Source organism: Thermobia domestica, chromosome 14 (assembly GCF_964235325.1).
Source record: "Thermobia domestica chromosome 14, izTheDome1.hap1.1, whole genome shotgun sequence".
NCBI classification, from domain to species: Eukaryota; Metazoa; Arthropoda; class Insecta; order Zygentoma; family Lepismatidae; genus Thermobia; species Thermobia domestica.
In genome coordinates, this window is record NC_137467.1 from 120,932,913 (window position 1) to 120,947,990 (window position 15,078).

Consider the following 15,078-nt stretch of genomic DNA (forward strand, 5'->3'; position numbering starts at 1 on the left):
TTTATTGTCTATTCGTGTGTTAACTATTTTTGAAACTTGTGATAGTAGTATTTTACAGAAGTTGCATCTGATGTATGTGAATGACAATTTAGTATTAATCTGTATTGTAGGGGCCGCGGTGGCTCAGTGGTAGAGCGTTCACCTCTGGTGCTTGGGGTTCCGGGTTCAAACCCTGCTCCTGCCAAGTGAACTTTGTGGTGGACAAACACCATGTGCGTGGGTTTTCTCGGGGTTCTCCCGTTTCCTCCCACTCTCTTCATTCCACCATTTCATTCATTTCTCATCATCACCGTCTCCTTTAGCCTAACCGGCATAACCGTGGGACGTAAAACTCAAAAATTTCATGTTTAATCTGTATTGCGTAAAATGAAACTCTTTCTGTGCTACGAAACTGCGAAGATGACTATTGCTGATGAATATTTGTTGACGTTGTCAGTCTGGTATACGAAATCATTTCTGTTGGCCATTTTCGACCATATCTTTGGAATTCCTAGGTGCACTCGCGCTAATTCTCGACAGTACAGGTCCGAGTTTACCCTTGGGATGGGGGGGGGGAGGGCACAGAGGCGTAGTGGCAGAGCACTTACCTGTGGTGCGTGAGATCCCTGGTTCGATCCCCAGCCAAGTAAGTTTATGGTGGACAGTCGTGTCCGTGGGGTTTCTCCGCGCACTCTCGTTTCCTCCCACATTCTCCTTCCACCAAGTCTTCTATCATCAGTCACTTGCCTTAATCATCGTCTCTCTCAGCCTAAATGGCATAACGTGGAACGTTAAATTCAAATATTTCATTTCATTTCCGAGTTTACCCTTCTACCCGATGGTAGAAGTTTGTTGTCACAATGTTCTTTCACTTTCACCCACTTCCTAGACATCAGTGTGGGCTTTGCCATATACTGTGGAACTTCTTCTTGGTTCGACCACAACCATTGTCACACATTATTGTAGGTTATTCACTTTTCATCACTCGTGATGAGCCACCTCAGAAACGGCTGAAGTTCGCTCGTTTCAGTAGAGATTCACAGATAGAAATTTGAGCTAGTAAATGTTTTTTGAATCAAATCAAATGGCACCCAAACGCCTAGTTTCTTTTTGTTGCTAGCTTCCTCCAGATGATTGAACACTCTTCAGTGGTAGAAGTTCATGTCAGTGGCGATGTCATGATGCCTACATGCCGGTTTTGCTCGACCTTCGCCAGAATGTCATCCACTTTTTCTGTGATTGATCTCCCATTGCGAGTAGCAACTTGGGCATCGTAATGTTCAGAACGAAAGCAACTGAACCGTTTTTTGGCTGTTGCCTTTGATAACGTATCCTACCCATAAACAGCACGAATTTCTTCACGGGCGTGCTCCGCATTTGAACCTTTACTATTGAATTACAATTGTAACAAATATCGCAGTTGTGCAGAAAGTTCACTCACCTCCTTGGTGCAATACCTTACATTTGATTATAAGAATTCGTGCACATTTTGCATATTCTAACTTTGACGTTAGGCCTGACCCACAGCGACTCATATACCGTGAAATTTGAGACAGTAGCGCTATCTCGTGCGCACTAGGCTCACTACTTTTTTTACCTGATATATGTTCCAACGATAGACTGCGCTCAGAAACACGCTGGCGAAATCGATTTTGCAATATTTCTGTTAGGTTAAAGGTGCGTTTTATGATACCAAATAACTCATCGTGTCATATAACATGTGTATTTCGTAGAACATGTGCCACATGACCCTAGTCCCATTTCAAAGTAACTTGAGCTGAATCCAATATGGCAGACGAAAATTGCGGTCAGACGGTCCACCCAGAAAGTTTTTCCTACTATATTACTCATTACTATGTGCAAACTATTCATAACTGCTCCTGTTTATACAATATATTGCTCGTTCCTGACTTGTGTGACCCTCTATATGTACTTATGTATCATTATTCAGTAGATTTTCACTCCCATCTGAAACGCTTGTTTCTTTACGCAGATAATTGATTGTGCTGAAAATGGTAATTTAGGATGTGCAGGCGGCGATACTTGCAGTGCATTGGAATGGATGAGCAATTCTCAAGTTTACATAGTGACAGAAAAGGAATATCCTTTAATATACGATACTGGAAAATGCAAAAAGGAGTAGGTAACATGTGCGCACTCACTAAGTTTCACTTGACATAAAGCTTGTTAAGCTTGTTTATCAAAAAATTGGCTACTTACCAATGAATCCTCCCTTGGGAAGCTTGAATGCGGGAATGTCGGGATTGGCGCTTCATTTAAAACAAGATACATATAATATAAAACAGGTTAATGTAATAGGTTCAGCAAAAACAAAAACAGCGGGAGATTAAAGAATCATTCTTTATTCATAAATATAAACCTGCTTTAAATCTGGATACTGGCAACATTTATAAGTGCTTTCCATCTCAATTCAGGCAGAGCATGTACCATCACCACCTCAGATATTGTTGAAACTTTTTTATAGCAACTAGACATGTTTTTAAGATACCCATATTTTTTTGTTTTGTCGAAAAATATTTTCCCGCCAAGTAATGGGCCATCAAAGACGGGGAGTACAATTTATGAACTGTAGAAGGCATGAAAAATGGTCAACTTCGGAGCCTCACCATTCGGCTATGGAGACAGGTAGAGTTATAATTCTTGTTGTGGTATGTACATAGGGATGTAAATAAACTATATTTTATTGTAGTTCGGTTTGCGCATGCGTACCTTTTTGTACATAAATTAACAAATTAACGTTAATTTATCTGAAAAATCGAAGTTTGCGATTTTTTTTCGAGCACTTCAGGTTCGAATTTTAAAATTCTGTTTTCACGGTTGGTAAGACCTAGTTACCCGCTTTCCGAAAAAAATTTTGTATTGCTTCTGTGTCCAACCGTTTTGTCGCAAAAAATTCGAGAAATTGTAAAATTCTCAAAAATCGCCATTTTTGGGCGCCATTTTCTCGAAAACACCATCTAAAAGAAATTCTGAAATTTTGTCAGATTGTTTAGCTTTACATGAATAATAAACACACCAAATACCATTCTCGACCAATGTTTCATGAATTAACTACAGCGTTTTGAAGTTAGCGAAGTTTCGTTAACTTTGATGTCACAGTTAGCAACACTGGAAACAATAAAAATGCAATGATTTGATGATGTTTGTGGTTCACATTAATTAAATGAAGAATAAAAGGTCTTCCTGACTAGTTTTTTATTATTTTGATCAAAAAAGCTCTCTGGAATAGTAAAATGAGCCTCCCTCTTACTCGTCCGTTTTCTTAAACCGAAGTAATCTGAAATGGAAATTACGATTACGAAACACACAAATTTTAAGTTTACTTAAAATGGCCATCCAATAAATTCTGATGATCTATAAAAAGCCTGAACTATTACCTCAGTGATGACTTGGAATGATCTAGACAAAGTCTCAATTAGTGCGATGTCATTACAGTGATCGAAAAAGGACAAAAAGTTTATAATTAAAAAAAAAAAAAAAAAAAATCGAAACATTTTCTTACGCGTTCCATCAAAGAAATTTACGGACTTTCTTTTAAACAGAACAATCTCAGCATAAGAATGGGTCACTCGGAATTTTATAGTATTCGACTAAAGTGGGTCAGCACGCAACCTGCGAGGGAAGTGTGTGTATTGTGCAAATTTTAAGTTATCTGCTACTGCGTTGCAACAAATCAAAGGTGCAACCTGTATTGAAGCTGTCATGAGTGACCTATTTCCTTTAGTAGTATGATCCGCTGAAAATGACAGCTGTCTTCTTCAAGAATGTGGTGAATGTCCTGGAATGAAAGTAATAAGTGTGGAGTCTTTGATCCTGCTGAAAATGAAAGTGTTACGTACGCCGTATGGGAAAACAAATGATCTCGTTAAAAAAAAATAAATAAATAAAAAAATAAAAAAAAAAGTGTGCCACTTTCCGTTTTCGTATCGTACATTGCTGGTTTAACTGTAAGAATTGTAATTCATGACTATATCAAGAAAATCCAAAGAGAATTAATTGCTACCGAAAAGCATCGTATAAAATTTCAAGATGCAAATTCTATTTTACTTCAGGGGGCGCGGTGGCTCAGTGGTAGAGCGTTCACCTCTGGTGCTTGGGGTCCCGGGTTCGATCCCAGCCCCCGCCAAGTGAACTTTGTGGTGGACAAACATCGTGCTCGTGGGTTTTCTCGGGGTTCTCCCGTTTCCTCCCACTTTCTTCATTCCACCATTTCACTCATCTCTCATCATCACCGTCTCCTTTAGCCTAACCGGCATAACCGTGGGACGTAAAACTCAAAGATTTCATTTTTTTTTTCTATTTTACTTCATGTGGACTTCGTTGAAAACTGGACTGTTATTCTGCAAAGTGAAATTCAGAGTTATCACCGGGATATGGAACAACTGACAGTTTTGTTGTAATAAGCGACGACAAGACACACGATTCGGCTCATGAACTCATAGCCATAGACAAGATTCTAAAAATACTCGAAGAAAAGCGAAAATATAGGTTATAGAAAAAGGTTCGAATACGTGGAAATAAGTGTCTACAATTTCCCAAACCTTGTCAGTGATTTATGATGGTGCTGCATCCCACTTTAAAAATCGCTTTCAGATGTTCGAGATGCAGACAGGTCAGATAAAGCAGTGGTTGTGCAGTGAAACCGGCCATGCTAGGATCTCTGCGACAGTATTGGGGGGGTGGGGGGGTTGTAAAGAATGTGGCAACGCGACATAACCTTAGGCCAAAACAGATACACAGTATTAAAATCACAGAAGAATTCGTGAGTATAGTGCAAGTACAAACTGCGGGTATTACTCTCGTTTTGTTGCCTGGAACTGAATTCGACAACTTTTTTTTAAAAAAAAGGAAAGGAAAGGAAAGGAAAGTATGCGACCGGTAACTGGTATTCAACGATGTCACCTTTGGCTTTCTGAAAATGGTGAAGTTTCTATGGCAGTAACGGGTCACCATAAACTAACTTCATGCTTCCCCCATAATCGAGTTTCTGCAATTCAAAGTGTAGATTTAAGAAGTCAGCAAAAAAGAACTTTTGTTACATACATATGCGCAAAAGCGCCGATTTCTCTGTAGATTGGCGGGGGGAGGGGGGGATTCAGATGCAGAAGGTATATATATGAGGATTTTAAGACAAATTGCATTCAAATTATGCCAAATACTGTATATTCATAAATACAATAGGGGGCCCCACATCAGCTTTGGGGGATCCGGTCCCCCCCAGGATCGGCGCCCTTGCATATACTTACGATAACCAGTGGTGCGTAGCAGAATTATGAATAACTCATGAATTATGTACAGTTGAAGTGCTGTTTATGCTTCCACATGGACTTTGAGCAGGGTACAGGTTTCCAGAAGAGCATATTGGAAGTGAAAATAAGTGTTTTGTGATTATCGACAATGTGCTACGCAGGGGCGGATCCAGGACGGACTTCTGGGGGGGGGGTAATACTGCTACTTAGAGCTACTTTTAAGAGCTCGAAACACTGGAATGGGTTTTATTTACATATAAAATAAGAACGTTTCTTCTGGGAGGGCGATCGACTCCTTGGATCCGCCTCTGGACGAGTTGTGAGTGTACTACTGCTATTAGCGAAGAAGACACGAAGCAAGCAAATGGTTGGTCCATGTGAAAAAAAAAAAAAAATCAGTGAAATTTTGCTTCCGAAGACCATTTTAAGTAAGTGAACTTAAAATTTGTGTGTTTCGTAATCGTAATTTCCATCTCAGACTACTTCGTTTTCAAAAAAACGGAGAAGGGGGGAGGCTTATTATACTATTTTAGAGCGCTTCTTTGATCAAAATAATAAAAAACCAGCCAGGAAAACCTTTTATTTTTCATTTAATTAATGTGAACCACAAACATCATCAAATCATTGCATTTTTATTGTTTCCAGTGTTGCTAACTGTGACATCAAAGTTAACGAAACTTCACTAACTTCAAAAGGCTGTAGTTAATTCATGAAACATTGGTCAAGAATGGTATTTGGTGTGTTTATTATTCATGTAAAGCTAAGCCATCTGACAAAATTTCAGAATTTTAAAAGATGGTGTTTTCGAGAAAATGGCGCCCAAAAATGGCGATTTTTGAGAATTTTACAATTTCTCGAATTTTTTGCGACAAAACGGTTGGACACAGAAGCAATACAATTTTTTTTTTTTGGAAAGCGGGTAACTAGGTCTTACCAACCGTGCAAACAGAATTTTAAAATTCGAACCGGAAGTGCTCGAAAAAAATTCGCAAACTTCGACTTTTCAGATAACGTTCATTTGTTAATTTATGTACAAAAAGGTACGCATGCGCAAACCGAACTACAATAAAATATAGTTTATTTATATCCCTATGTACATACTACAACAAGAATTATAACTCTACCTGTCTCCATAGTTGAATGGTGGGGCTCCGAAGTTGACCATTTTCCATGTCTTTTACAATTCATAAATTGTATTCCCCGTCTTTGATGGCCCATTACTTGGCGGGAAAATTTTTTTCGACAAAACAAAAAAATATGGGTCTCTTAAAAACATGTCTAGTTGCTATAAAAAAAAAGTTTCAACAATATCTGAGATGGTGATGGTACAATTTTTTTTTTTTTTTTTTTTTTTTTTTTTTTTTTTTTTTTTTTTTTTGCGTGAGTTGAAATGGAAGGCACCTATAGAATTTAGTTATCTACCTTTGATGCATATTTTGAATCTGACAATAGTGACGTAACATAGACAGCACGCTTCCTTCGACTCAGTTCACTCTTTTTGTTTTTTTTTCTGCTATTTGCTCTGCTCGTGACATTTCAGGATCTATTCTTTACGTACATTTATTTAGTGGTATGTATCACTTGTTTTACACTTTTTATCTCCTATCCGTTTTTATCCTTGTTACCTTGCCACTGAAGACGGAACTAGCTTGTCTTCCGAAACGTATGGAAAATATTTAGGCTACCCAAGGGAGGATTCATGGGAGGTAAGTAGCCAATTTTTTTTTTGTTAATTTGAATCATTCTGTCATGCGCCCATATAATTTTAATAAAGCTTGTTTGTTGGTCCAAATAACTATACGCAAGCAAGACAACATGTCGCTTGAGTTTCTCAGACTTGCTTGCTTTTCGTGTTGTAAACATAATACTTTTCTTGTTAGGTATTGAGAATGCAGATTTAGTTAAATATTGGTAGTGTGTAAGATAAAAAGACGTACTGTTGTGAATAATTTGTTAAGAGATTTTTATTTGTATAGTGATAGGTAGAGTCAGGATTCTATGCAAACGCATATTTGAGACGATGTTCTGAAATCCATGCATATATATTTTATGGCAAAATTACATGAATCATATTAATTTTTGTATATTTGCATATTTTGGCGATTTTTACAGACCTTTTTGTTCTTATTAACTGGTTTTCGATTTATTATGCATATTTCAGTATTCATATTTCCGCGTATTCAGTCATTATTTTTATTGTCTTTTTCGCTTCTGACTACTATTTTCACTTCTAGTTTGAATATAATATACTTTTCTTTTCTAAATTTGTTCATCATATCAACACTTTGGACAAAACATACTATTTTTGACCATAGTGAATGAAATGAATCATTTTACGATTTTTTCTCGATTCTTTATAACCACTAGATGAAGATGCACAAATATATGTTCTTTCTCGTACATTATGGTTGGCTGTGTAATACCTATTGTTTGAAATTTGTTTTAACTTGTGTGCCAATATTTTAAGACGCTAAATGATGTTCCTGTACATTAAGGTGCTGTTTCGAAGTACAGTTGAAGAAAAATAAAGCTGGACAGCGTTACCGGAGGTATCACTGACCTAGCGTAACTCTATCCTTTTTGAGGTCTGGTGGGAAAAAACGAGGGTGTTTTCTATATTGATCTTCTATTTGTTGCTTTTATGTAGCACTTGTCAGTTATAAAATATAGAAATATATCCAATGAAGGGAAATAGAGAGTAATTAATCAATTTTTTAAAGAGCCCTTATCTTACAGTTCCTTTGTCTCGCTTTTTCTCCTGTTTTTAACGCAAATAATAGAAAAGTAGATAGGAAAGGACGTGCAGACTGTGATTGTATTATAAGTGTAAAATGTCGTAAATTATTTGGAGACTAATTTCAAAACGATACTTCATTACGAGGTGAGGCTGGAAAGTTCATGAAATAACCAAGAAGAAGTTTACCTGGAAGAACCATTTTAATACACTATTCAACGTATTCTCCTTGAAGCTCAATACACTTTTCACAACGATGTTGCAACATTTCTAACCCTTGCAAATAGAAAGTCTTGTCCTGCTGTGCAAACCAGCTCTCCACCTTCGTAATGAGTGCCTCATCGGATGGAAAATGTTCGCCTTTGAGATGTTTATTGAGATGTGGGAAGAGGTGATAGTCGGAGGGGGCCAGATCAGGTGAGTGGGGTGAGTGAGGTACACAGGTGAAGTCCAGGTCCACCAGCAATTGCATGGTTTGATGAGCATTGTAGGAGGGTGCATTGTTCTGGAGAAACTGAACACCACTGCTCACTTTTTCCCAACGTTTTTTTCTTCAGAGCCTCCTTCAGCTCAATCAAATAGTTGGAATAAACCCCAGCATTGATGGTTTCACTCTTACCGTCCTTATTCCAAGCACCTTCCTAGCTGGTCTTTGGCTTCGGAACTTCTTCGGTCGAGGAGATCCACTGTGGCGCCACTCCATGGATTGCTGTTTAGTCTCTGGATCATAGTAGTGCAGCAATGTTTCATCTTCTGTTACCAGACTGCGCAAGAACTCACCAGGGTTTTGAAACTGTTGCAAAATTTCCTGTAACATCCGCACCCGTCTTCTCTTCTGGTCAGCATTCAAACATTTTGGGATCCATTTGGCACTGACCTTCCACATGTCCAAATATTCTTCTATTATGACACCCACACGCTCACGCGATATCTCCACACACGCAGCAATGTTTTTGATCGATATGCGTCTATCCTTCGTGATCATGTCATGCACTTTGTCGATGTTTTCCGTGGTCATTGCACTTGAAGGCCTGCCTCAGCGAAGTTCATCTTCAGTCTCACGATGACCAGTCTTAAAACGCCTCACACACTTTGCTACTGTTGTATATCCAGGAGCGTGTTCCCCCAAAGTATCCTGCAAAGTTTTATGAATTTCCATAGAGGATTTGTCTTGCAGCACAAAAACTTGATGACACTGCGAAGCTCATAATTCTCGAATTTCCTTAGATCCTCCACCATATCTTTTTACAGAACCCGTAACAAAAGGAAATAACAATGATAAAATGATCATATACGGGATGAGAGGTTCACAATATATGACGTTTCTAATGACTACAATGATATGTTTCAATTTTTATTTCTTTCTGGTGATTTCGTGAATTTTCCAGCCTCCCTCGTAATTATAAATAGAGTCCGGCTTTTTATGTAATAATCAACCCCCTAAATATGTACATAAATATATAACAAAAATCGCTTAAAAATGTAAGAAATATGTAATATTATATAATATGTAATATTACATATGTTACATATTTATGAAAACGTAATATTAACACGCTTATGAGTATGCAATATTTAAACGAATTATGAAAATAAAAAGGAAAGTCTACTACACTTTATCCTGCTTAATGCAAGTCCCCCAATGAAGTGAAATGCTTGAACAGCTGAGACAGCCATACGTCACTGACGTGACTGATTGCAGGATAATAAAAATCAGACGCGAATGGAGGAAGATGTGAATCGGCTAGAGAGAAACAGGAAAGCCCCGAGAAAAGCAATGCATACGGCATTTGTACGTCAGAAATCTCATGTGGTGTGGTGTGGTCCCGTTTCAAATCTAAAACCTTTTACACTAAATGCGCATCCATCACCACGGCCCAATCTTGAAATGAATTATACGCAATATATAAATTTAAGTACTAAAAGCAACTTAAGACGAAACGTATTGTTTTATGTATATTTATTTCATGCAGGGAAAAGCAGTCCTATATCTTTTAAACAATACCAGCTGAACTAAGATTGAAGAATATTTCCACTAATGAACATTTTAAATTTGAAATAAAGTAGTTACAAAAGATGCGCCTGCAGTTCAACTGTGTGTTGTTGCACAATGGGTTGGTATCATTTCCAAATGATAAGAAGTAAAATTTTGTTGGCGATCGGACAAAATATTCTTGTATGCAGAGAATGATCTCCCCACATCACATGAGGTAACAGGAGCGTATTTCAACAGGGGAATGTAGTTGGGGAAATATCTTCAGGGGGGGGGTTCTTGTTTCACCACTGAGAATCTCACACACTGCCAATAGGCTGTCGTAACCCGGGTTTCTTTCCAGCACTGCATTTAGTTTCTTTCGAACTTTTTCTCCTACATCTCCACACACACCTTGCAGCAGTCTCTTTGCATCTTCTATGATTTCCATGGATTCCGGAAGAGGCCGCCCAACAGTCTAGCTTTTTAATGCTTGTAGGTAGCCAACCAAAATTGCTGTTTATGTATGCGATATCACACGCTACTTTTGAGTCATTAAACAGTTTCTGAGCAATGCCAACTGACACAGCAGACTCCGATGGAAATGAATGAACAACAGGCTTAATTTTTTGAAAATGTTAATTGTAGAAATGTACTACCTGTATCCAAGTGCCTCATAGCGTTAACACAGGCTCCGGAGGAAGTGGCACGTCTGGCAGTTGATCTCTGTAAACCTGAACACGTTGTGGCGCCTTAACAAATATTTTTTTTTTTTTTTTTTTTTCGTGGAAGAGACTAGTTGATTTACTTCGCAAAAGTTGTCTCTCACCTCTTCAGCAACACACTGAAGAGCATGGACCATATAGGTAAAATGAATTAAGTGAGGGTAAAAACCTGTAAGTGCTCTAGCTGCTTTTAACATGCACGCTGCACTGTCTGTATAGAGAACAAGGACTTTTTCTTCCTGAACTCCTCCCGGCCACAACACTTTAAGACCATCGTTTACAAAGCGAACAATCGTGGAGTGGTTCGTGTCTTCCAGCAATTTACTCGCAATAAGATAGGATTTAGATGTAGCATCTTCACTTAACTTTCAAATCACTAAATTTGCCACATAACGTCCCAAAATGTCTGTGTTTTAACCACAGAAATCCAAATATATATATGAACTACCTATTTCTGCCCTAATGGTATCTATAGCTTCCCTATAACAAACTTCGAGATATCACTTTTGAAGAGTGGATTCGTCAGGAATTCGACGCCCGCAGTTCTTCTCCAGAAAAGCACAGTATTTTGGCACTTGAACTTTGTTCCAAGGAATGTTTGCTGCTATCATTGCTTGGCACAAGTCTTTGAAAAACTCACTCACGGAAGTATCTTGATGCATTTGTGTCGAGAGTACTTGTTTTTTTGCAGTTCGCAAATTTTTATGTCTTGCATGGAGTGCACTTCGTACATGTTGTTCTGAGATTTCATTGAACATCTTTTTATTATTATTATTATTATTATTATTATTATTATTATTATTATTATTATTATTATTATTATTATTATTATTATTATTATTATCATCACACACTTGGCACAACACCACTTTACCGTCCGTAGTAAACGCATCATAGATAGTTACCCACGACCACAATTTCGCGGATAAAGTTGAGGCAACCGGAGCCATTTCTAACTTCGACGGTCAGTACAGAACACGCGCGTTTTGTAACTGCAATACTAGAGTACTGTCCTCCTGTCATTCAGTTGAACAAGCGAAGTTCTTTGAAAGCTTAGGTTACCTGCTATGATATTGCCATTGTTGCCAGCTTCTTAGAACGAACTCCTGCAGTAAATTCCTGGAAGCACACTAGCATGCAGTTTTAACTTGAATTGCAGGATTTGCTTTCATCTTTTTTCCCGTCCGACCTCCGATAACAATCAAATAGACTTCATTTTAGGAATTTCCTGGCCAGTCGCCTGTCAGGCACGTAATCTGTCTTCCTCCAGAATTGAGAATAAAGGGCGCTGCTAATGTACACCGGAGGGAGGATTTTTACTTGTTTCTTCTTATATTTCTTTTGTTATCGGCGAAAATTCTGCGAAACATGGTTTGACAAATAAAAAAAGAGAGAGATATTTCTCTTTCGGTAAAGAAATGAAAAGATAGACATGACAAAATTGAATCTAGATGCAAGCTTTGCACAGTTGGAGAGTTTTTTTCTTTTATTTTTTATTTTAAATTAAAATTTCAGTAAACGCAAAATTCTAAGACAGTTTTATGTAAAAAATATGTAAAAACCATAGAAATATGTAATATTGGTTAAAATATGTAAAAATATGTAATATGAAACTTGAGTTGAAGCACCCTACAGGTGTAAATCGCAAACATTTAAGGATTTGACGAACCTACATATGAAGGAAAAAATATGTAATTACATACAAATCCGGACATTAGTTATAAAGCTTAATATTCTCTTCTCAGCTCACATTTCAGTCACTTGATTTATTATATTGATGCAAATTAAAGATACGTCATTTCCAAAAGAAAAGAAAAAATAGTCTCTGTCTGCAACCACACACTTTGGTTAGCCAGCAGTTAGATTCTATGGCGAAAGAAACCGAAAATCTGCAATGCAAATCGCTCAAGAAGTGATTGAGATGCTGGAAGAAATGGTAGTAGAAGGAAGAGCTGTCAGCAGAATACGGTGGGTGAGTTTCATACTGCAACTAATGAAGAGTGTGCACAATCTTTTGAGCGACACGTGGGCATGAATTGTCGTGGAACGTGGGGACACCATGCCGGTTGGTCATTGGTAGGTTCTTGCAGACAAGTTTGGGCTGCATTTTATGGAGTTCAGGACTATGAAGATTCGCAGGATGTTTTTGCCTCGACGGAGAAAGACATGATGAATTTTACCCACTATCAAAGCAGCAATATCTGCAAATTGACTAGTGGTTGAGACATTGTTCTGGACGTTGATCTCGACCTAACACTGTCTTGACCATTACGATTGTCGTAGGAAATCCTTATGTTATCAGAAGTGACAATCCGATGCAGGAAATCTTAAAATTTATTGTTCACTCAAAGAATTGCACAGCCCTAGATAGCGATTCTTGTTGGCCGGTATCAGCTCCGGTGGAACCCACGAGTGCAAGCTTTTCACCTTCACAGAGCCGCTGAACGACAGTGGTATGTTGTATTCCTAACCCACGAACAATTTTCCAAGAGTCTTCTTCTACGGTGTTCCTGAAGAACTTATGCAAACATTTGATGGTCAGTTTTCACAGGGCTAATTTTACAATATGTCACCGGAACGAAATTTGAAAAACAAACGGCAGATGATGCGTTCGCCAGTCCTGGCACATTCAATTGCACTGTAATTTTTTTTGCGGCTTGCTGTGCAGGATGTTTTAGTTTGAATTCGTAAAGAACAAATTGTGTGTTCTTCATTGTGCATTTTCGTAGGACTCTGTTTAACAACGCACTTGTTTCTGACTGTGTACTCAGATCTGTTTGCTGGACGTTAGATGCATGACCTTAGTCCATCCCTGTGCTGTGTTGTTGAAGTGAGTTTCCCACTAGATCTCAAAGCGGATGGGACCGCCGTAGGTCAATGATAGAGCGTTTACCTCGAGTTCGCACCATGGGTTTTCTCGGGTTCTCCCTTTCCTCCCACTTTCTTCATTTCACCACCTCGGAGCATAATCATAGGATATTAAAGAAGTCAAAGTGAACATTTAATTTGCACCTAATAGAAAAAAAGTAGTGGTAGAAAAAAAACTCATTATTCCCAGGACCTGCCGAAAGCAAAATAATAACAACCAGTACGTTATCATAATATTGCATTAACAGGTGGAAATTATATAGTCTGTTTTTAGTAATAGTACGCCGGGGGAATTGAGAATATAATTTATATCTGTAACAAAATTTTTCCAGACATTTTAGAAAATTATTTCCGCTTTAATAGTGATAAAATTTTGTGAGCCACTTTAAAGAGACCCTAGGTGAGTCGAACTAACTAGTGCATTTGATAGAGCTAATGGCGCTGTATTATATATTGTAATAATAATAATAATAATAATAATAATAATAATAATAATAATAATAATAATAATAATAATAATTTCGATTGGATTTTTGAGAAACCGCTCTCAAAAATATTCTGAAACTGTGACAAGACACATGACTACATTCCATTCGAATCACCTGTTAAATTCAGATTTAATTTTGGCTATGCAAAGTGTATTAACTGTAATGCTATTGTAATCATCCAATGCTTTGCATGCAAAGATAAATTTTGTTTTCCTTGTTTTTTAATAAGTAGAAAGTGGTTTTAATTACTGTAAAAAAAAATATATTGAATAAGATAATTTGAGAATCTGATAATAAATAATCTGTTTGTTTCCAAACGATGTTTACATAAATTTTAAGTTAATTTATTGCATTAATTGTCAGGGAGGTAGCAATGTAATTTACTGTAATTAACAACAGCTAGAAATACTTCATAGCGCAATGTATGAAATGTTTACAGAACCTAGTTTTCACCATTTGCAGAAAATGTTTCAAAATTTGTCTTTGTACCAAGAACTTTGGATGAATGCAATGATATATCAGTGAATACAGTTTTCGTAGCAAAATTTAAATCTGAATTTAATGGGTGATTCGAACGGAATATAGCCATGTGTCCTGTCACACTTGCAGAACATATTTGAGAGCGATTTTCTCAGAAACTCAGTCAAGATGAGTTTTCCGCTTACAATATTGTAAAACTTTGTGTAAATTCGTCTCATATAAGGAAGAGGTAGAGCAGATAATAAAAAGAGTGTCCGGAATCGACTCCCACTACCAGTTTTATTATAAAAATATGAGTATTTGTACAAAATACTATACAATTTGGTCTCTATTTAAAAGGGTGAGTAAAAGGTAGTCTTTGACCGAGTGGTCGCAGACAGGATCTCCAACAGAGCCCCGTAGCAGGCTAAGAGGAGTGGAGTTAGGGAACCAATGCTCCGTAGCAAGCAGAGGCAGGTTAAGTTGCCAACAGAGCCCCGTAGCAGGCTAAGCGGCTGAGGTTGGGATACCCAGACAGAGCCCCGTAGCAGGCTAAGCCAGGAGATAGGATAGGCGTAGTCCC

The 15,078-nt window shown here is 37.7% G+C and overlaps 1 protein-coding gene across 1 annotated transcript in view; it reads left to right on the top strand.

Moving 5' to 3' along the window:
• The window catches only part of LOC145670303 (cathepsin O-like), a 61,064-nt gene that overhangs the window by 29,547 nt on the left and 16,439 nt on the right, over window positions 1-15,078 (top strand). The window contains exon 4 of the mRNA XM_081738775.1: window positions 1,973-2,118. Within this exon, the coding sequence (XP_081594901.1) occupies window positions 1,973-2,118 (146 nt within the window). The remainder of the gene's footprint in view (window positions 1-1,972; window positions 2,119-15,078) is intronic.